This window comes from Nerophis ophidion, linkage group LG17 (assembly GCF_033978795.1).
Source record: "Nerophis ophidion isolate RoL-2023_Sa linkage group LG17, RoL_Noph_v1.0, whole genome shotgun sequence".
Classification (NCBI taxonomy): Eukaryota; Metazoa; Chordata; class Actinopteri; order Syngnathiformes; family Syngnathidae; genus Nerophis; species Nerophis ophidion.
In genome coordinates, this window is record NC_084627.1 from 14,634,601 (window position 1) to 14,657,575 (window position 22,975).

The 22,975-nt window shown below is 39.2% G+C and overlaps 1 protein-coding gene across 11 annotated transcripts in view; it reads left to right on the forward strand.

Annotated features, from left to right (window-relative positions):
• dnm1a (dynamin 1a) overlaps positions 1 to 22,975 on the forward strand; it is a 102,531-nt gene that overhangs the window by 62,735 nt on the left and 16,821 nt on the right. For 9 of the 11 annotated variants that reach the window (XM_061876364.1, XM_061876369.1, XM_061876367.1 and 6 more), the window contains 4 exons: positions 17,761 to 17,870; positions 19,756 to 19,867; positions 20,009 to 20,023; positions 21,166 to 21,336. In XM_061876364.1, the coding sequence (XP_061732348.1) occupies positions 17,761 to 17,870; positions 19,756 to 19,867; positions 20,009 to 20,023; positions 21,166 to 21,336 (408 nt within the window). The remainder of the gene's footprint in view (positions 1 to 17,760; positions 17,871 to 19,755; positions 19,868 to 20,008; positions 20,024 to 21,165; positions 21,337 to 22,975) is intronic. The other 2 variants (XM_061876374.1, XM_061876375.1) reach the window with 1 other exon arrangement.

The following is a 22,975-nucleotide window of genomic DNA, read 5'->3' on the forward strand; positions in this document are numbered from 1 at the left end:
GACCGAGAAAGCGACGATTTCCCCATTAATTTGAGTGACGATGAAGGATTCATGGATGAGGATAGTGAGAGGGAAGGACTAGAAAAAAAAAAAGAGAGGGCAGTGGGAGGGATTCAGATGTTATTAGACACATTTACTAGGATAATTCTGGAAAATCCCTTGTCTGCTTATTGTGTTACTAGTGTTTTAGTGAGGTTATATAGTCGTACCTGAAAGTCGGAGGGGTGTGGCCACAGGTGTGGTGACCGCCAGTGTCTCTGAGGGAAACCACGGAGCACGCAAGAGAGTCGTAGCTGCCTCTTTGACAGCTGCAGGAGGAACGACACAAGCTCCGCTCATGTCTACGGTAAGAGCTGACCTATTACTACAATTTCCTCACCGAAACCTGCCGGTTGACATGTGGTAGAGCGCCATGTTCGCTTGACCGCTCTGTTCCATATTAAAGCTTCACCGTCGTCTTTAGGGAATGTAAACAAAGAAACACCGGCTGTGTTTGTGTTGCTACAGCCGGCCGCAATACACCGCTTTCCACCAACATCTTTCTTCTTTGTTGTCTCCATTATTAATTGAACAAATTGCAAAAGATTCAGCAACACAGATGTCCAGAACACTGTGTAATTATGCGATCAAAGCAGACGACTTTTAGCCGTGATCGGTGCTGGAAGAACATGTCCGCTACAACCCGTGACGTCCCGTGCACATCATTCCGCGACGTTTTCAACAGGATACTTTGCGGGAAATTTAAAATTGCAATTTAGTAAACTAAACCGGCCGTATTGGCATGTGTTGCAATGTTTAGATTTCATCATTGATATATTAACTATCAGACTGCATGGTTGGTAGTAGTGGGTTTCAGTAGGCCTTTAATGTCTAATTCAAACCCAATCACCATGTGTTGCCTTCACCATAAGAATTATATAAGGGTTTTAATTTTTTGCGGCTCCAGAAGAATTTTTTTTTGTTTATTTTTGGTCCAATATGGCTCTTTCAACATTTTGGGTTGCTGACCCCTGCTCTAAAACATCACTAAAAGTACATTTTGCATCGAAAGCTAGACTTTGTTATACACCCTTTAACCTTATTTTGCAGACAGTAGTAATCAACGCTAATGCTTCCAGGTGTGTGCCTCGGAGAATGTGTGTGCAGATGTGGCGGCCAAGTCTGTGTGTTTGTTTTAGCTTTGGTTTCTGAGCTCGGACCTGAGCTCCAAATCAAAGCAGGCACGTTCCCAGGAGAGGCAAGTCAGCAGTACAGGCAAGAAAAGGCGGGATGTGGAGAGAGAAAAAAAAAAGAGTGAAGGACGACAAAAAATGTGGTCTAAAAAAAAAAAAAAGAGGTTACAAATATATAAATAAAACTTGACAGAAGGACACTTGGATGTGTCGTTGCATCAAAGCTTGTACCACAAGTGGTGATTAGAGGGTATTTGGTGAGTTATCTTACTGAGCAGACCTTACGGAGGACACATACGATCTCTCTCACTGTCTGGCGTGCTTTCCATTTCGATTCCAGCTGCTATATATCAAACAACAGCTTCGCGTAATGATTATTTTTAAATGAGTGACACAAAATAATGGCCCTCATTCTCCGTTACTGATCACACCATTTGTTGCTTGGCAGAATTTATGGACCACGGTCATTTGTGTACTGTAAACTTTTTTTTACTAAGTGCCACCTTAGAAAACTCTTGGCTCTCAACGTACCACTATAATGACCAACATTAAAAATACAGTAGTGAGGTAGGCCTAAATATTCATTAAAAAACAAGGCAGAGGTTTTATTTAACACGTGTTTGTATCCATCCATCCATCTTCTTCCGCTTATCCGAGGTCGGGTCGCGGGGGCAACAGCCTAAGCAGGGAAACCCAGACTTCCCTTTCCCCAGCCACTTCGTCTAGCTCTTCCCGGGGGATCCCGAGGCGTTCCCAGGCCAGCCGGGAGACATAGTCTTCCCAACGTGTCCTGGGTCTTCCCCGTGGCCTCCTACCGGTTGGACGTGCCCTAAACACCTCCCTGGGGAGGCGTTCGGGTGGCATCCTGACCAGATGCCCGAACCACCTCATCTGGCTCCTCTCGATGTGGAGGAGCAGCGGCTTTACTTTGAGTTCCTCCCGGATGGCAGAGCTTCTCACCCTATCTCTAAGAGAGAGCCCCGCCACACGGCGGAGGAAACTCATTTCGGCCGCTTGTACCCGTGATCTTATCCTTTCGGTCATGACCCAAAGCTCATGACCATAGGGGTATCGGACTGTCTTATTGTGGCGGTCCGCTCCCTGTACGATCAGTGCCAGAGCTTGGTCCGCATTGCCGGCAGTAAGTCGAACACATTTCCAGTGAGGGTTGGACTCCGCCAAGGCTGTCCTTTGTCACCGATTCTGTTCATAACTTTTATGGACAGAATTTCTAGGCGCAGTCAAGGCGTTGAGGGTTTCCGGTTTGGTGGCCGCGGGATTAGGTCTCTGCTTTTTGCAGATGATGTGGTCCTGATGGCTTCATCTGACCGGGATCTTCAGCTCTCACTGGATCAGTTTGCAGCAGAGTGTGAAGCGACCGGAATGAGAATCAGCACCTCCAAGTCCGAGTCCATGGTTCTCGCCCGGAAAAGGGTGGAGTGCCATCTCCGGGTTGGGGAGGAGACCCTGCCCCAAGTGGAGGAGTTCAAGTACCTAGGAGTCTTGTTCACGTGTGAGGGAAGAGTGGATCGTGAGATCGACAGGCGGATCGGTGCGGCGTCTTCAGTAATGCGGACGTTGTACCGATCCGTTGTGGTGAAGAAGGAGCTGAGCCGGAAGGCAAAGCTCTCAATTTACCGGTCGATCTACGTTCCCATCCTCACCTATGGTCACGTGTTTATAATTATATTTTATTTTTTACCACTGTAACATTACACACAGTTTGAACAGTAACACTGTGTTTGAAAGGAAAATATAACATTGTATGTACATCAGGGATGTCAAACTCGTTTTCATTGAAGTTATGGCTGCCATCAGAGGGTAATGTATGCATTTGCCCCTGGATTTCCTTAGTAATTGTATAAATTGTTTTAAGTAGACTGTCGATTTTACAGTAAAAACTGTATATTTACAAAATTTTACTGTAAAATAGTGTTTTGGAGGTTGTTGTTTTTTTTTACAACATTTTACGGTAATGGAAAAACAGTAACACTGTTTTTTTGGGAGGGGTTGCGGAAAAAGCTGGCAGCTTTGTTGCCAGAATTTTTGTGTTAAATTTACATTGGTTTTTACAACGTCATATTGTCAATGGAAAAACCGTGCACGTTATTTTTTTATTCTGGCAACTTAGCTGCCAGTTTTTCTACCGTAAAAAAAAAAGTACTGTCTTTCCATTTACAGTAATACACCATTAAAATCAACAACTGTAGATTTTACAGTCAAAAACTGGCAGCTTAGTCAAAAGGATTTTTTTTTTCATTTAATTTTTATTGACATCCAGCCTCAGACATTCCTATCCATTACATCAGTGGTTCTCAACCTTTTTTCAGTGATATTCCCCCTGTAAACATTTTTTCAATCCAATCGGAGCAAAGTATTTTTGGTTGTAAAAAAGAGATAAAGAAGTAAAATACAGCACTATGTCATCAGTTTCTGGTGTATTAAATTATATAACAGTGCAAAATATTGCTCATTTGTAGTGGTCTTTCTTGAACTATTTGGAAAAAAAGATATAAAAATAACTAAAAACTTGTTGAAAAATAAACAAGTGATTCAATTATAAATAAAGATTTCTACACATAGAAATAATTATCAACTTAATCTTTGTGGATTGTAATAGAGATCCATCTGGATTCATGAACTTAATTCTATACTTTTCTTCAGAAAAAAATTAATCTTTAACATCAATATTTATGGAACATGTCCACAAAAAATCTAGCTGTCAACACTGAATATCGCATTGTTGCATTTCTTTTCAAAGTTTATTACATTCATATTTTGTTGAAGTATTATTCAATAAATATATTTATAAAGGATTTTTGAATTGTTGCTATTTTTAGAATATTAAAAAAAAATATCACGTACCCCTTGGCATACCTTCAAATACCCCCATGGGTACGCGTACCCCCATTTGAGAACCACTGCATTACATCATATTGACATACATCATATATCTGTTGTCTGCCCTAAATGTAAAAAATATATTTTTTTGTTATATAAGAGTAGATGGTTGGGATATAAACATCCATCCATTTTCTACCGCTTATTCCCTTTTGGGGTCGCTGGCGCCTATCTCTGCTACAATCGGGCGGAAGGCGGGGTACACCCTGGACAAGTCGCCACCTCATCGCAGGGCCAACACAGATAGACAGACAACTTTCATACTCACATTCACACACTAGGGCCAATTTAGTGTTGCCAATCAACCTATCCCCAGGTGCATGTCTTTGGAAGTGGGAGGAAGACGATGTTTATATCCCAACCATCTACTCTTACATAAGTGTTACAATGAAGACAACATATTATGTAAATGTCTATATTAGCTATAATAGCCCACTATCAAAATAACTCCAACATGTCAATAACATCCACAAAGCGCAAGAAACAAGTGCATTCACACTCAGTATAAAAGGTTTGGTCTACAAAATGAGACAAAGGAGTGGAAAATTTTCCATGTAAAGAAACTGTTGCATCACAGTCCACGCTATGGTGAGTTCAAGAACCGCCAAAATTAGTAGGACAAAACGGTGTTCAAAAATACTCTCATCATTGAAGCATGCACAAACATATTAAACAAAGGGCTTTCCAACAATTGGGAAGGCATGTGTCATGTTTGTCCTCAAACAACAAACATACTAAAACTAATTTTCAATCCTTTTTTTTTAATAAAATGCTCCAGGGAGCCACTAGGGCAGTTTTTATTATTTATGCAAATGATCAATTTCACATCCAGGCCAATTTTTGGGGGTTTATACAAAAGTTTCACAGGACACAAAGGCTGGCAGAGAAACAGAGCCAAAAACAAAAGGAAACCATGTAATTCTATTCTCCTCTTCGCATGTGTGGTGATTTCATAATTACCTATATTATTCGGCGATCAGATTGACTTTATTTCCTGTAAGCACATTTTCTGATTTTGAAGTGCCCACGTTACATTCTGGCAGCTTGTTCCACTGTGGAAAATTCTCTGAGAGGATAATTTGCCCCTTGCTGGTGTGTTTCGGATATGTGTGGCAGTAGCATCTGGAATATTGACGGTCTAAATAAAGACAGTTTCATCATTTAGAAACCAAAATAGCGGAATTCCCCCCTTTCTGTACTATATTTGTTTTTTTCTAACGTGCATCGGCAGAACGGTTTTAATTTAATCACCAGTTGAGACGGTGACATCATGCTTAAAAATAAAACAACTGTCGGTAAACGACAAGAATCTATTTCTGTCGTTTTAGGACACCCTCTTTCCAAACGAGTATGATTGATCTGCCACAGCCTGAAGATTGCTGCATTGACTATTCTAACTAAGTACATAGCAATTAGCTGCTAAACAGGAAGTCTTCATTGCCAGCTTCAATTCAATGAATGAATGCGTCATTGTCATGTAGACGGTGGATTTTTTTCCCCCATTAACCCAGATCCTCATAATTTTTAGGAGTCTTCCTGGTTTGTGTTGCTAGGCAAACATCTTCGATACTGATCATAACTGTATATTGTTTATAGAAGCGCCTTGATTTTCGTTCAGACAAAGACTAAGTCGTACGAAAAGCAAACCATTAGAAATAATGTATATTCAATGTAAATTATATCTAATTGACAAATTAAATGATCATTAATTAATATTTCAGTGATTCTTAAACCTGGATTTCATCTAGTGGTACACTAAACCAGTGGTCCCCAACCGGGCCGCAGAATAATTTTTTATTTATTTTAATTGTATTTTAATTTTTTTATTTTTTATTTTTTTATTAAATCAACATAAAAAACACAAGATAGACTTACAATTAGTGCACCAACCCAAAAACCTCCCTTTTTCATGACAAAGAAAAAAAAATAAATAAAAATGTGCTCATCAAAAAAAGGTGAAATAACTGAAAACGTTTTATTTTCTAGTTTCTTCATAATAGCCACCCTTTGATCTGATTACTGCTTTGCACACTCTTGGCATTGTCACGATGAGCTTCAAGAGGTAGTCACCTGAAATGGTTTTCACTACACAGGTGTCATAGTTCTGATGCCTTCAGTGAGAATCGACAAGGTAAATAGTCTTGAAAATAAAGAAAACGCATTGAAATGAGAAGGTGTGTCCAAACTTTTGACTTGTACCATATATATACTGTATACCGGTATATATATTTTTTATTTATTGTTTTTTGATTTGATTGTATTTCGACAATATACTGCTGGCCAACAAAACTGAAACTGAGGGCCACACTTTGGACACCCCTGCCTTTGGACTTTTGATTTATATGATCATAAATGAACATTTAACATTACCTCTACCGTTATTGCAGAGTTGTTCGCGAAGTTGGTGATGAGATGAGAAGGCGGGGAGAGGACAGCCACCTTTCTACTTTGCAATGACGTATTTCTTCAATTCAATAGTGTTTCTCACCTTCTTTATCAAAGTACAGCTCCGTGCAACTTTCTTACATCCCATCGTGGCTTACCGTATTTTTCGGACTATAAGTCGCAGTTTTTTCATAGTTTGGCCGGGGGTGCGACTTATACTCAGGAGCGACTTATGTGTGAAATTATTAACAGATTACTGTAAAATATCAAATAATATTATTTAGCTCATTCACGTAAGAGACTAGACGTATAAGATTTCATCGGATTTATCGATTAGGAGTAACAGATTGTTCGGTAAACGTATAGTATGTTCTATATGTTATAGTTATTTGAATGACTCTTACCATAATATGTTACGTTAACATACCAGGCACCTTCTCAGTTGGTTATTCATGCGTCATATAACGTACACTTATTCAGCCTGTTGTTCAATATTCTTTATTTATTTTAAATTGCCTTTCAAATGTCTATTCTTGGTGTTGGGTTTCATCAAATAAATTTCCCCCCAAAAATGCGACTTATACTCCAGTGCGACTTATATATGTTTTTCCCTTCTTTATTATGCATTTTCGGCAGATGCGACTTATACTCCGGAGCGACTTATACTCCGAAAAATGCAGTACTTTGCAGTGGTACTCAATACAAAAAAAAAACAGCACAAAGATTGAATCAAGACACTCGCACTTTGTTCCGGGGCACTCGATTCGAGTTTGTTACGAAAATGTTTTTTGGAAACAAAATTGCGAGTCGTCGTCTTGCCGATGGCCAAAGCTTCAACAGGAACAGAAACTGCGACAAACACCCAATGACATATTTTTTCCACAAACAACACTGTAAGGATACTGAATCATGTTTACTCATACGCTAATTAGATTACATGGAGTTTGCTCAATGTTAAAAAAAGAAATAAAAACAGCGCCATCTGGTGGGGCCGATTCACGTACATATTAGCTTTGTTTATTTTAGCTGGTGCTGGGTCCCACAATGGAGGTAATTGCAAACTGGACGGGTTCCATAACGGCTTTTAATCGAGAGTACGGCGCTCCTTCTCTGCTGTATCGTTATCAGTCGACGTTTGATAATAAACGATGTGCCAGAAAGCGCAGTGTCGTTAAGATAAGTTGCCGTGTATTTTTACACCCCTCCTTTCCAGGGGAGCTCATCCCTGTCGTAGATCACTTCAACGTCGAAGTGTGGCTTTTACTTTAAATAAAGCCTGGTGATGGTGTTTCAAGACATTACTCACTGTCCTTGAGCGTCTTTCATGTGCTTCTATGGCGATTCTGGCTTTTTAAAAACATTTTTGTGGGACAAAACATTGAAGCTTGTCAGAAATGTCAACTCGTGCAAAACTTGCGAGGGTCTATTTAGTTTTTACAGACAGGACTCGATATTGCAACGGTGGAGGAGGGATGGGAGTGCAGGGAGGGAGGGAGGTTGTGAAAATTGCCGCTGGCTGCCACCCAGGGCCCAGTCTTTGTGGTAATGACGGGTTAGAAGCAGTGTTATTGCTCCCAGATGCCGTGCGGCTTCTCCGACGCCCTTTGATGCACGGCCCAAGTCACTAGGACTTTTCTATCGCACTCGCATCTACGACTACACACGAACAAAACGCAGATTTTTTTTACAAAAAAAAATTTGTTTTAGCTCAGGCACAGCCGACTTTTACAGTTTTGTCCAATTGTTTTTTTCGAGTGGTGAACTTCCTCTGGCGTTTCATAATGAGCCTGCTATTACTCACTAACCAAACAAAAGCATGGAAAGTACTTTGCACTCGCGCAACAGCTCCAAACACCGCAGGCGGCGGCTTTATTTTTTAATGTCAGTGTGACTCAAAGGAGCATCACTATGGAAGTCATTGATGCTGCCTTTCATTGCGACACTGCCTCAGTGACAAAAGCTTGCAAGAAAGCGCTTGATTTAGAGTCTTTTCTGTTATACCTGTGAGCTTCATAGGCTTCTTTTGCTGTTTTTTTTTTACGATATGCAACGGGTAAAGTGACACCCAGGGGTGATTTTGCATTAGGGCCCAGTCACCTAAGTGTAAAAAGAAGTTTACCAGCAAAAACTGTCCAACTTGGCCAAACTAGTAACCATGCTGTGTTTACAGCGGTCTCATACTTCTTTGAACGTGAGTCAGCTCCTAACTTCCTGTTTATATTCTCCTTGTCTCCTCATGTTTCTCAGAAAAGGGGAAACTGCACTTTTTGGGGAGTTTTGAGTATCATTCACAATCTCTATGTAAGAGAAGAAGATAAGTTTTTTTTCTTTTCTGCATTCTGTCATGATCTGTGGTCTGGATCATGTTGTTTGTTATTTTCTGTTAGTTTGGGACTCTTTTAGTTCCTGTTTACGCTCCCTTGTTTAGTTACCATGACGACTCATTAGTTTCACCTGCCTCATGTGTTCGGATCTCGCACCTGCTCTAATCAGAGACTATTATTTAAGCCTGTTTTTGGCAGTTAGCTGGGCTGGCGACATTCTGTCATGACGGGAGGGACGCAGCCTGCTGCAGGGTTTGTTCTCCCGGGATGCAAACGGACTATTCCGGACCAGGCATGAAGGTAAGAACATGTTTATTACTTTAGACTCAAAGATACAAAAACTAACACTTAGACAGAACTATGGACAAGAAAGAAAAACTCGCTAACTGTGGCATGAAAAAACAAAACTTAATTTGGCATAGCATGAAGCGAACAATCGCATGAAAACAAGCATAAACCGGATCACGCACATGCTCTAATCAGAGACTATTATTAAAGCCTGTTTTTGCCAGTTAGTCGGCCTGGCGACATTACTCTGTAATTGCTTTGTTCATGACATAGAGTCTTGCTCTGTGTTGATTGTTTCATGCTCGTTTCATGCAACAGGTTTATGCTTGTTTTCATGCGATTGTTCGCTTCATGCTATGCCAAGTAAGTTTTGTTTTTTCATGCTACAGTAAGCGAGTTTTTGTTTCTTGTCCATAGTTCTGTCTAAGTGTTAGTTTTTGTATCCTTGAGTCTAGAGTATTAAATATGTTCCTACCTTCAGGCTTGGTCCGGAATAGTCCGTTTGCATCCCGGGGGAACAAACCCCGCAGCAAGCTGCGTTCCTCCCGTCCTGACAGAATGTCGCCAGCCCGACTAACTGGCAAAAACAGGCGTAAATAATAGTCTCTGATTAGAGCAGGTGCATGATCCGAACACATGAGGCAGGTGAAACTAATGAGTCGTCATGGTACCTGAACAAGGGAGCGAAAACAGGAACTAAAAGAGTCCCAAACTAACAGAAAATAACAAACAAAATGATCCAGACCAAAGATCATGACTCAATTTCACATTAAAGAGGCGGCTAACAAGCAGGCATGGGAAATCCGCGTTTTTTAAACATTAATTTTCGCATTAAAAATCACTTGCACGTTTTTTAAATGAAATATCATTTAGGGACGGCGTGGCGCAATGGGAGAGTGGCCGTGCTCCACCCGAGGGTCCCTGGTTCAAATCCCACCTAGTACCAACCTCGTCACGTCCGTTGTGTCCTGAGCAAGACACTTCACCCTTGCTCCTGATGGGTGCTGGTTGGCGCCTTGCATGGCAGCTCCCTCCATCAGTGTGTGAATGTGTGTGTGAATGGGTAAATGTGGAAGTAGTGTCAAAGCGCTTTGAGTACCTTGAAGGTAGAAAAGCGCTATACAAGTACAACCCATTCAAATATCAGAAAAATATCAATCAATCAAAGTTTATTGGTATAACCCTAAATCACAAATATCTCAAAGGGCTCCACAAGCTACAACGACATCCTCGGTTCAGATCCCACATAAGGGGAAGGAAAAACTCACAACCCAGTGGGATGTCAATGTGTATGACAATGAGAAACCTTGGAGAGGACCGCAGAGGGAGAGGGGGGCAGAGTAGAGAAAAGAAAAGAAACGGCAGATCAACTGGTCTAAAAAGGGGGTCTATTTAAAGACTAGAGTATACAAAAGAGTTTTAAGATGGGACTTAAATGCTTCTACTGAGGTAGCATCTCTAACTGTTACCGGGAGGGCATTCCAGAGTACTGGAGCCCGAATAGAAAACGCTCTATAGCCCGCAGACTTTTTTTGGGCTCTGGGAATAACTAATAAACCGCAGTTCATTGAACGCAGATTTCTTGCCGGGACATATGGTACAATACAATCGGCAAGATAGGATGAAGCTAGACCGTGTAGTATTTTATACATAAGTAAAGTCACATCTTAAGTGCACAGGAAGGCAGTGCAGGTGAGCCGGTAAAGGTGTGTGTATATATATATATATATATATATATATATATATATATATATATATATATATATATATATATATATATATATATATATATATATATAGGTATATATGTATGTAGGTATATAAATGTATAAACCATATAGGCATAATATGATCAAACTTTCTTGTTCTTGTCAAAAGTCTAGGAGCCGCATTTTGTACCAGCTGTAATCTTTTAATGCTAGACATAGGGAGACCTGAAAATAATATGTTACATTACAGTAATTGAGACGAGACGTAACAAAAGCATGGACAAAATGGAACAAATTCAGGAGCACACATACTGTGTACACTAAACAAATGGCGCCAGAAATAGTTTTCTACACAATAGTTTCTCTACTTAATAGGGTTTACAGTAAAATACACAATTTTAACTCCCCTGGTGACGCCGCTCAGGAACATCTAAAGGAGGACATACATCTGATCCTCGCCCAAGCTGAACCAGGTGAACTTCCGAAAAGCTCTTCCCGGGAATAGTAAATAACTCCGCAAAGCCTTATGGATCTTGATGGAGCGTTTGCTAGTCCCAGACAGGAAGCCTTCAAGGTGCCTGAGATGGTCGCCAGACGCATCCAGCAGCTCTTGAGATTGGTATCGTCTTTCTCCACCCACTCATGTTCCCCCCCACCTTGATCTTAGGTGTCCTCCTCAAAAAGCGGAAGCCGCGTTCGTACTGTATCGTACTGTATCGTCCTGTCTGCTCAGCTCTGTTGACAACTTCTCTAATATTTAGATCTAAAAACCATCTGGTCTGATTCTACTCTAAGAGAACGTAGTGGATCGTCAAAACTTGAGTCTTTTTTTCTTTTAATTGACCTAAAAATCCATGTAAATGTGTGTCCAAAACTCCAAACCCCGTTTCCATATGAGTTGGGAAATTGTGTTAGATGGAAATTCTTCCAAAACCTGTATGCACCTTTCAGCATTAATGGTGCCTTCACAGATGTGTAAGTTACCCATGCCTTGGGCACTAATGCACCCCCATACCATCACAGATGCTGGCTTTTGAACTTTGCGTCGATAACAGTTTGGATGGTTCGCTTCCCCTTTGGTCCGGATGACACGATGTCGAATATTTCCAAAAACAATTTGAAATGTGGACTCGTCAGACCACAGAACAATTTTCCACTTTGCGTCACTCCATCTTAGATGATCTCGGCCCCAGAGAAGCCGGCGGCGTCTCTGGATGTTGTTGATAAATGACTTTCGCTTTGCATAGTAGAGCTTTAACTTGCACTTACAGATGTAGCGACCAACTGTACTTAGTGACAGTGGTTTTCTAAAGTGTTCCTGAGCCCATGTGGTGATATCCTTTAGAGATTAATGTCAGTTTTTGATACAGCGTTGTCTGAGGGATCGAAAGTCACGGTCATTCAATGTTGGGTTCTGGCCATGCCGCTTACATGGAGTGATTTCTCCAGATTCTCTGAACCTTTTGATGATATTATGGACCGTAGATGTTGAAAACCCTAAATTTCTTGCAATTGCACTTTGAGAATCGTTGTTCTTAAACTGTCTGACTATTTGCTCACGTAGTTGTGGACAAAGGGGTGTACCTTGCCCCATCCTTTCTTGTGAAAAACTGAGTGTTTTTTGGGAAGCTGTTTTTATACCCAATCATGGCACCCAACTGTTCTCAATTAGCCTGCACACCTGTGGGATGTTCCACATAAGTGTTTGATGAGCATTCCTCCACTTTCACAGTAGTTATTGCCACCTTTCCCAACTTCTTTGTCACGTGTTACTGGCTTCAAATTCTAAAATTAATGATTATTAAAAAAAAAAAATGTTTATCAGTTTGAACACCAAATATGTTGTCTTTGTAGCATATTCAACTGAATATGGGTTGAAAATTATTTGCAAATAATTGTTTATATTTATATTTACATTTAACACAATTTCCCAACTCATATGGAAACGGGTTTTGTAGAACAAGCTGACCGAATAATTCAACCACTAAGTTCCTCACAGACCACTTTGGGTTTCTTGGGGACCACCACTGGTCCGCAGACCACCATTTGATAAACTGCTAAGCGAGCGTAGGGGAACACGGTGCAGGGAGCGGATAAAAGTAGTGTGTGATAGAAGCACTAACAGAGAAAAAAAAAAATATTATAGGAAAACCGTCACGTATGCTTTTTGCTTAATTGTTTTAAGCTTGCATTTCAGTTTGGCTGACCGAGTCAAATGAGTCATAAGAAAAAAATGCCTTGCCTCCTGCTTTGTGCTCTCTGTCAAACAAATACTGTAGCTGAAACCCTTCAATTTGCTCCTGGCGCGCTGTCAAATCTGCATTTTTTTGTACGTCCAAATTTGGTGCACGCAAAGCGCACCAGACGTGCACACGTATCTGAAGTGGTTACACACTAGAAGTAAAATAGTGTGTGCGAGGCACAGAGCCTAGTCTATGTTGATCAATGTGCTTTTTACATTTGCACTGACAATGGTTGATGCTTCTCTTAGGATAGCATATGGCAAAACATTTACTTGCGGGCCTCGCTAAACACACACAAACCCCCTCATGCAAGACAGAGAGCATTTTCATAGTTGTGTCCTATTGTATTTTAATTTTATGTACATACTATTATTCTTGTGGTACTCATCGGGCTAAATCTGGTACCTCAGGTCCAAAATGTTGTGCCATCTCATGTGTCTCAGATGTGATGGTATGACAATAAAGTATATGTAAATGGTTACATTTTTGCAGTTAAATATTTCAAACTATACAAATGAGAAATTGTCTTTAAACACAGCTGATCGGTTGCAGAGTCAAACTGTACATGCAATCTTTTAAGTAACAGTTTAAGTGTAAAAATAAGTTAAGCACTGTAATTATCCATCCATTCTTTACCGCTTGTCACTTTTGGAGTCGCGGGGGGTGCTGGAGTTTTTCTCAGCTGCATTCGGGCGGGAAGCGGCGTACACCCTGTAATTATAATATGTTTAAAACTATAAAATACTTTCTTAACATTAATTAGAAAAAACATATGACCTAATAAGGATTGTATTTTAACTAGATTTTTTTTTAAATTAATATTTGTATTGTTATGATTATTCATAATTTATGCAATTTTTTATAGATATTTTTAAAGGTGATTTGATCTTTTATTATGTATATATATTTTTTTAATCAAGATCTCATTTCACATCTCAAAATTTCTTTCACATTTGAAATAATGTAAGCCATAATACATTTTAGATTTGAAATTAAAATTTGTATTATCATCGATTATTTATTGTATTTTTAAAACAACTTTTTAAATGTAATTTAATATTTGTTTTAAGATCTGATTTCACATCTCAGCGTCTAAGATGCGTCTAATGCATCTCATTTGAACAAAATGTTATAATTTTTACAATATTTTTTAATTTATATTTGTATAAATGTTAATCCATCCATCCATTTTCTGCGGCTTGATCCTTTGGGGGTCACGGGGGTTGCTGGAGTCTTTCTCAGCTGCATTCGGGCGGAAGGCGGGATACACCCTGTAATTATAATACCTTTAAAACTATAAAAGACTTTCTTAACATTAACTAGAAAAAATATATGACCTAATTAAGATTGTATTTTAACAAGATTATTATTATTTTTTAAATTAATATTTGTATTGTTATGATTATTCATAATTTAAGCAATTTTTAAAAGATATTTTTAAAGGTAATTTGATTTTTTATCATATATTTTTTTTTTTATCAAGATCTCATTTCACATCTGAAAAATGTATTTCACATTTGAAATAATGTAAGACATAATAAAGTGGTGTCAAAGACTTTTAGATTTTGAATTAATATTTGTATTATCATTGATCATTAATTGTATTTCTAACACATCTTTTCAAAGCTAATTGTATTATTTGTTTTAAGATCTGATTTCATATCTCAGCGTCTGAAATCATGTATGACATAATAAATGTTGTGTCAAAGATGCGTCTAATGCATCTCATTCTAATAAAATTCTGAGAATTTTTGAAACATGTTTTAATTCAGATTTTTTTATTAATGTTAATATTATTGAAAATCCATTTTATTATTAATAGATTTTTTTTTTAAGTTTACTTTATTATTATTTTTAAGATCCTGTCCTGTAAGGTCCAGTCAAACATGTGCCTCATGCATATCATTTTAATTTATTTTTATAATGTTTTTAAATTTGTTTTTCATTATTATATATATTTTATTTATTTATCTTGTAATTTGAAAAAAAAAAATGATTTTAATGTATTAATTTTTTTAGGATCTTATTTCACTTCTGAAATATTTTCGTTACATTTTATTCTGTGAAATCAATTCAACACTACTGTGGATTACAAAAGCGGCCAGCTCCTCGATGTTAGCGTGATATAAATGTAATTTTATGTGATGATGGACCAAACCTGAAAATGATTAGTGTCAGTTAAGGTGAATTATTTCTTATGTGGTTTGAATTGCACATTTATTTTCCTAGTTTGTCATTCAAACATCCCAGTGGGTGTAGCCAGTATGTGGCAATTATACTCACTAAGCCTCACATATTCTGCCTAGCAACAAGTGCTCACCTTAAAAAAAAAAAAAATTATGTTGATCTAGTCAGCAAGTTCACTAGTCTCCTTTACAGTTATGAGTTTCTTTTTACTTTAGCTTTTTTTTTTTTAGAACTTTCCCCAGACATACTCGCACGCAAATCTGCCCGGCTCACCTCCCCTTGCTCCTCTCCTGGCTGCATTTAATGGCCAGATGAGAGGAAAATGTATGAATCACTTCCAGAGAGAGAGAGCGAGAGAAGTCAGCGAGACAAAGCGCGACAGACTGAAACAAAAAATGAAAAGTTAAAATGATGACGTCAGCATTTGGCAAACTGGGGCCACTACCTATTTGTATAGGTTTTTTTTTTTTTTTTTAACAAACACCTGGGATGCTGACGAATGTGTGTGTACTAAATGTGTGTGTACAGTAAATGTGTGTTTTTACATGCATTTAGCGGGGATATGACCATTGGCCGCACTAGTCTTAACTCCTTTGAAAGACACACACGCACGCACACACACACACACACACACGCGCACGCACACACACACGCACGCACACACACACACACACACACACACACACACACACACACACACGCACACACACACACGTTTCCTTAAACACACAGGCTGGTTTGGGCAGGGCAGACTGCGGTTAGCTGGCCAGATGGCTTTGAGCTTAGTTAGAGACTACCAATATATATGTGTGTGTTTATAGCAACTTTCTCGGCTATTTTTAGACACTTTAATGATATGACACTTAAAAGGCGGACCTGGGACACGTGGCAACACAATAGACTTGGCTTTTAGTTGAGGTGTGTCACAGAGGACGCAAGAGTGCTGTGTGCAGATTACACAAGGACACACTCGCTCTATTTCTGTGTTTCTCATTTGTCCCTCGGTCTCGTTTTACTCCCCGGCACTCTTAATCAAAACCACAGACCTGACTGCACGTGTTTTCCTCCCCTTTTTTCATGTGTGCTTACATTTCATAAGCTTTTACCTCAACGTCCCCCCTGCAGGTTCTCTATTCCCCCCTCATCATTAAATTATGTATTTTATGTATATATGGGCTCATTCCCGTGGGGATCTCCTGTGAGAGGAATGTGGGGGTTAATCATTTTGCAATGCAGTCCGCTAAAAACGATGGAAAGTGACACTCGACAAAGCAACTGACGCTGTGGTCAAAGGGGAGATTACCACAAAACACATTTTAAGATATTCAACACTCTACCCCCCATTCCTATGGGGGATCTCCTGTGAGAGGAAGATGGCAGTTAATAGTTTTGCAATGCAGTACGCTAAAAACTATGGAAAGTGTCACTCGACAAAACAACAGACGCTGTGGACAAAGTGGGAATTGCCACAAAACACGTTTTAAAATATTCAACACTCTGCTGCTACTACATCCCCCATTCCTGTGGGGATCTGCTGTGAGCGAAAGGTGGGGGTTAATCATTTTGCAATGCGGTCCGCTAAAAACGATGGAATGTGTCACTCGATAAAGCAGCTGACGCTGTGGACAAAGTGGGAATTGCCACAAAACACGTTTTAAGATATTCAACACTCTACTGCTACTAGATCCCCCATTCCTGTGGGGATCTACTGTGAGAGGAAGGAGGGGGGATAATCATTTTGCAATGCAGTCCGCTAAAAACAATGGAAAGTGTCACTCGCCAAAGCAACTGACGCTGTGGACAAAGTGGGAATTGCCACAAAACACATTTTGAGATATCCAACACTCTACCCCCTATTCCTGTGGGGATCTGCTGTGAGGGGAAGGTGGGGGGTTAATCATTTTGCAATGCAGTCCGCTAAAAACGATGGAAAGTGTCACTCGACAAAGCAACTGACGCTGTGGTTGAAGTGGAGATTGCCACAAAACACATTTTAAGGTATTCAACACTCTACTGTTACTAGATCCCCATTTCTGTGGGGATCTGGTGTACGAGAAAGGTGGGGGGTTAATCATTTTGCAATGCAGTCCGCTAAAAACGATGGAAAGTGTCACTCGACAAAGCAACTGACGCTGTGGTTGAAGTGGAGATTGCCATAAAACACATTTTAAGATATTCAACACTCTACTGTTACTAGATCCCCCATTCCTGTGGGGATATGCTGTGAGAGGAAGGTGGGGGTTAATCATTTTTGCAATGCGGTCCGCTAAAAACGATGGAAAGTGTCACTCGACAAAGCAAAGTGGGAATTGCCACAAAACACATTTTAAGATATTCAACACGCTACTGCTACTACTGCACACACATCTCAATTTGTCATGTTTCATGTGTCAGGTCATATGACTCCCCTTCCTACTGTATAACTAAAACCCTGAATATTCACCAAGTGTCGATTTGTCACGTTTCATGTGTCAGGTCATATGACTCCCCTTCCTACTGTATAACTAAAACCCTGAATATTCACCAAGTGTCGCTATGTCACCCTCTGCAGGAGAAGGAGAAGAAGTACATGCTGCAGGTGGACAACTTGAGACTGCGGGACGTGGAGAAAGGCTTCATGTCCAGCAAGCACATTTTCGCCCTGTTCAACACCGAACAAAGGTTTCATTAAACGCTCACTGGGATGATTCATTAGGCACACCTGCACAATATAATTAAGCTGGAGTCAAATATTAGGACCGCCTTACTGAATGTATAATTATCCTTTAAACCAGGCCTGGGCAATTCTTTTGACTCAAGGAGCCCGATTCAGAGAAAAAAAATTAGTCTGGGGGGCCGGTATATCTTTTTATAGGAACTCTAATACAAAACCTCACAATAATGTCTGATTAAATGCTAAAAAATATTGTCCTGATATCGTGTTACACTGTTAATAGCGCTCACCATAAATATATTGGAAAAAATTACAGTTATTAAATGTGGTTGGTATCGGCAGCATCAAACTCTGATCGAAACATCCTCAATTATGCTATAATACACTTTCATTTGTCGGGGAAAGAAATATATATATTTATAATTATTATAACAATAAATTGTATGAGTAATACATTACATTTATAATATTCTCTACATTTAAAACTAATAAAAAAGGCTAGATAATGTGTTTTAATATACAAATATGCACAACAAAACATAAAAGACTAAAGTTATATATTGTATATATATATGATATAAACATACAATATAATATAATTAAAACGTTAAAGTACCAATGAGTCACACACACACACTAGGTGTGGCGAAATTATTCTCTGCATTTGATCCATCACCCTTGATCACCCCCTGGGAGGTGAGGGGAGCAGTGAGCAGCAGCGGCGGCCGCGCCCGTGAATAATTTTTGGTGATTTAACCCCCAATTCCAACCCTTGAAGCTGAGTGCCAAGCAGGGAGGCAATGGGACCCATTTTTATAGTCTTTGGTATGACTCGGCCGGGGTTTGAACTCCCAACCTTGATGCTGAGTGCCAAGTAGTATATCAGTATATATGATATACTGTACATAATTATGTAAATATTACATATATGTTATATTTTATATTGCTACTACGGTACATTTTTAAACTATTTTATACCTGCATTGTCCTTTCCATCCTTACACTTTCTATCCTCTGTAACTGAGCTACTGTGTGGAACAATTTCCCTTGTGGAAAAGTTTGTCTAATTCTAAGTTTAAAAGCAATAATGAAATGTTTTTAAATAAGATATAAAGTACTTGTTGATGCCTGCTGCTTTCTGCAGTTAAGTAAATAAGTACCCTCAGCTAGTATACAAGGAAATATATAAGATTTCCCCAACATAATTCTGTATATATATATATTTTTTATAAATATGTGCAGAAAAAATACATATAAAAAACAGTTTATGTATAAGACATTAGTTAAATGCTTTTAGAAAAAAAAAATGTTTTAAGTATGTTGTGCTGTCCGCCTCTTTCTGCTGTTGAGTAAATAAATACCCTCAGCTAGTATACAAGGAAATATAAAATATTTTCCCAACATAATTCTGTATATATATTTTTTTTTATAAATATGTGCAGAAAAAATACATATAAAAAAACAGTTAAAGTATAAGACATTAGTGAAATGCTTTTAGAAAAACATTTTTTTTAATTATGTTGTGCTGTCCTCCTCTTTCTGCTGTTGAGTAAATAAACACCCTCAGCTAGTATGCAAGGAAATATGAAAGCTTTTCCCAAAATAATTCTGTCTATATTTTTTTAATAAATATGTGCAGAAAACATGCATATGAAAAACAACGGTTTATGCATAAGACATTGGTAAAATTATTTTAGAAAAAAAAAAATGTTTTAAGTATGTTGTGCTGTATGCCTCTTTCTGTTGTTAAGTAGTACATAAACAACCCCGGATACTTTAGGAAGAAAAGTGTTAGTATGCTTGAGAAAATGTGCCTTTTTCTATATGTGGGATGGGATGATGCATACCCTATGCAATATATACAACATTTAGTGTGGTGCGTGTGGTGTGCAGGAATGTGTACAAGGACTATCGTCAGCTGGAGTTGGCCTGTGAGAGTCAGGAAGACGTGGACGCGTGGAAGGCCTCTTTCCTCCGAGCCGGCGTGTACCCTGAACGCGTCACGGTAATCACCGTTTTCCCCATAAAATAGCAAAAGCTAAGGCTGGGACATTTGCATTGTTCATTAGTAGTCATTGTCACTGTTGTCATGTCTCTCATGTGACCTTTTTTGTCCTCTTTCAATGTCTATCATTGCTGTTTGTAGGACAAGGAAGGCAAGGTAAGTAACAGTAGACAAATAGTGCCAGTGTATAAAAATCCTGCTTTGATGCTGGAAATTGGACCGTTTAAAAGTGTTACTTCGGTTTTTGTGTCTGTAGCTTTAATGCTAATGAGCTTTAAGAAACACTAATGTGTAGTTTTAACATTAGCAACACGAGCATAGCTAGAAAAGCCAAATGATTAAACTTAGATCTGCAGCTGATTGCAGGATAGTTGGCTTTAAGACAGGGGTGTCGAACTCATTTTTAGATCAGGGGACGCATGGAGAAAAAATCTACTCCCAAGTGGGCCAGACAGGCAAAATCACGGCACGATAACTTAAAAATAAGGACAAATTAATATTTCTTTGTTTAAAAAAAGAACAAAAACATTCTGAAAATGTACAAATCATGTTTTTTACACTTGAATGTTGCGGTTAATAGTATTCTATCTTTATTTGTCGTTATTTATACTTTCTGAATAAATGATGTGATAATGTTCATCAGTCAACTCATTGGTGTTCATTTTTAATCTATCAAGACAAAAACAATTTATCCATCCATCCATCCATCTTCTTCCGCTTATCCGAGGTCGGGTCGCGGGGGTAGCAGCCTAAGCAGGGAAACCCAGACTTTCCTCTCCCCAGCCACTTCGTCCAGCTCTTCCCAAGGGGATCCCAAGGCGTTCCCAGGCCAGCCGTGATACATAGTCTTCCCAACGTGTCCTGGGTCTTCCCACTTAAACACCTCCCTAGCTCTGGCTCCTCTTAAATATCCCTCCAAAAATTATATCAAAATCAGATTACAGGATGTTATTTATGTAGTTTGCTCATTTTCCTTGACTGGTGCACTAACATCATGTGGTTTATTTTTTGTTTGTTTACATATTAGCATCATCTATAAAGAAATGCTATTATGACATCTAGTGGACACATTTAGAACAGCGGTTTCTTTCATTCAAAAATTCCGGCTCATTTTTATACTTAGCTCGTCCGGCCGGACGGATAAAACCTGTTCGGGGGCCTGATCCGGCCCACGGGCCATACGTTTGACACCCCTGCTTTAAGACATGTCGTGAAGCCCTTTTATTTAATTTTTTATTATCAAAACTGTATGAAGCAAAGTGTCATGTCCTTAACTCCTCCTGTCCACTGTCCTTCAGAGCGATGGAAGCGACGAAAATGGCTCGGACAACTTTATGAACAGCATGGACCCTCAGCTGGAGCGCCAGGTGGAGACCATCCGCAATCTGGTGGACTCCTACATGGCCATCGTCAACAAAACAGTCCGCGACCTGATGCCAAAGACCATCATGCACCTCATGATTAATAACGTGAGCACCACTATTTCTTTATAAACATAACGTTCAACATTAACCACCTGGAGCATACATCATGTTATACCAGTAAAGTAGCACAAGGACAAAAAAAGTCCTCTGAGTTAAGACCGTGTGTGTGTGTATATATATATATATATATATATATATATATATATATGAACATAATAATATTACAAATTGTTGCAAAATATTTTTATATTTTTGATTCATAATTAAGAATTAAAGTGAAATAAAAATAGCAAGCATTACCTGTTTTTTTCCAATCTTAACCCTTTAAAATCCTATTTTATCTAATTATATATGTTTTTTTATTTTGAAAGGTTTGCTTAAATTAAGTTATCATCCATGTAGTAACTGTCAAAGGGCTGGGATTAAGATCAGTCCTGAATAAATGGGTCTTCAAACAATTAGAATAAGAAACATTAAAAACATTGCTATATTGTTTTTATAAGACCAAAGTTGATTAAGGAATTTGAGAAAAAGTATGCAGAAAAAATATGAATCTCCCCAAATATTCTTTCATTATTGTTTTTTATAATTCTTTTTTTTTTGTATTAATATTTTTTTCATATTTATTTTTTCATACACGCTGAGAACTTTTTTGTCCTGGAGCTATTCTCCTAGGCCACAGGTGTCAAACTCAAGGCCCTCTACGAGGCCCGCAAAAGCCTGAAAAAAATGGGATTCAATAAAATATTTTTTATTTATTCATTTATTGCTAAATGCTAAATTGCTAAAAATGAGTATTTTTTAACTTTAATATTATCTGATCATGCCAATTATATTATTATATACTGTATTGCAAAAGTATTTTTGTGAGATATAAACAAATAGTTAATTATCTGCTTGTCACCTCTATTTATAATTTTAAAGCAAGTTATAAATTAAAAAATCTAATCAATCAATCAATCAATCAATGTTTACTTAAATAGCCCTAAATCAGAAGTGTTTCAAAGGGCTGCACAAGGCACGACGACATTCTCGGCTCAGATCTCACATCAGGGTAAGGAAAAACTGAACCCCCCCCACCCCCCCGTCCTCCTGGGTGACCGGTGCAACCTTGTAAATCCATCCATCCATCCATCGTCTTCCGCTTATCCGAGGTCGGGTCGCGGGGGCAACAGCCTAAGCAGGGAAACCCAGACTTCCCTCTCCCCAGCCACTTCGTCTAGCTCTTCCCGGGGGTTCCCGAGGCGTTCCCAGGCCAGCCGGGAGACATAGTCTTCCCAACGTGTCCTGGGTCTTCCCCGTGGCCTCCTACCGGTTGGACGTGCCCTAAACACCTCCCTAGGGAGGCGTTCGGGTGGCATCCTGACCAGATGCCCGAACCACCTCATCTGGCTCCTCTCGATGTGAAGGAGCAGCGGCTTTACTTTGAGTTCCTCCCGGATGGCAGAGCTTCTCACCCTATCTCTAAGGGAGAGCCCCGCCACACGGCGCAGGAAACTCATTTCGGCCGCTTGTACCCGTGATCTTATCCTTTCGGCCATGACCCAAAGCTCATGACCATAGGTGAGGATGGGAACGTAGATCGACCGGTAAATTGAGAGCTTTGCCTTCCGGCTCAGCTCCTTCTTCACCACAACGGATCGGTACAACGTCCCCATTACTGAAGACGCCGCACCGATCCGCC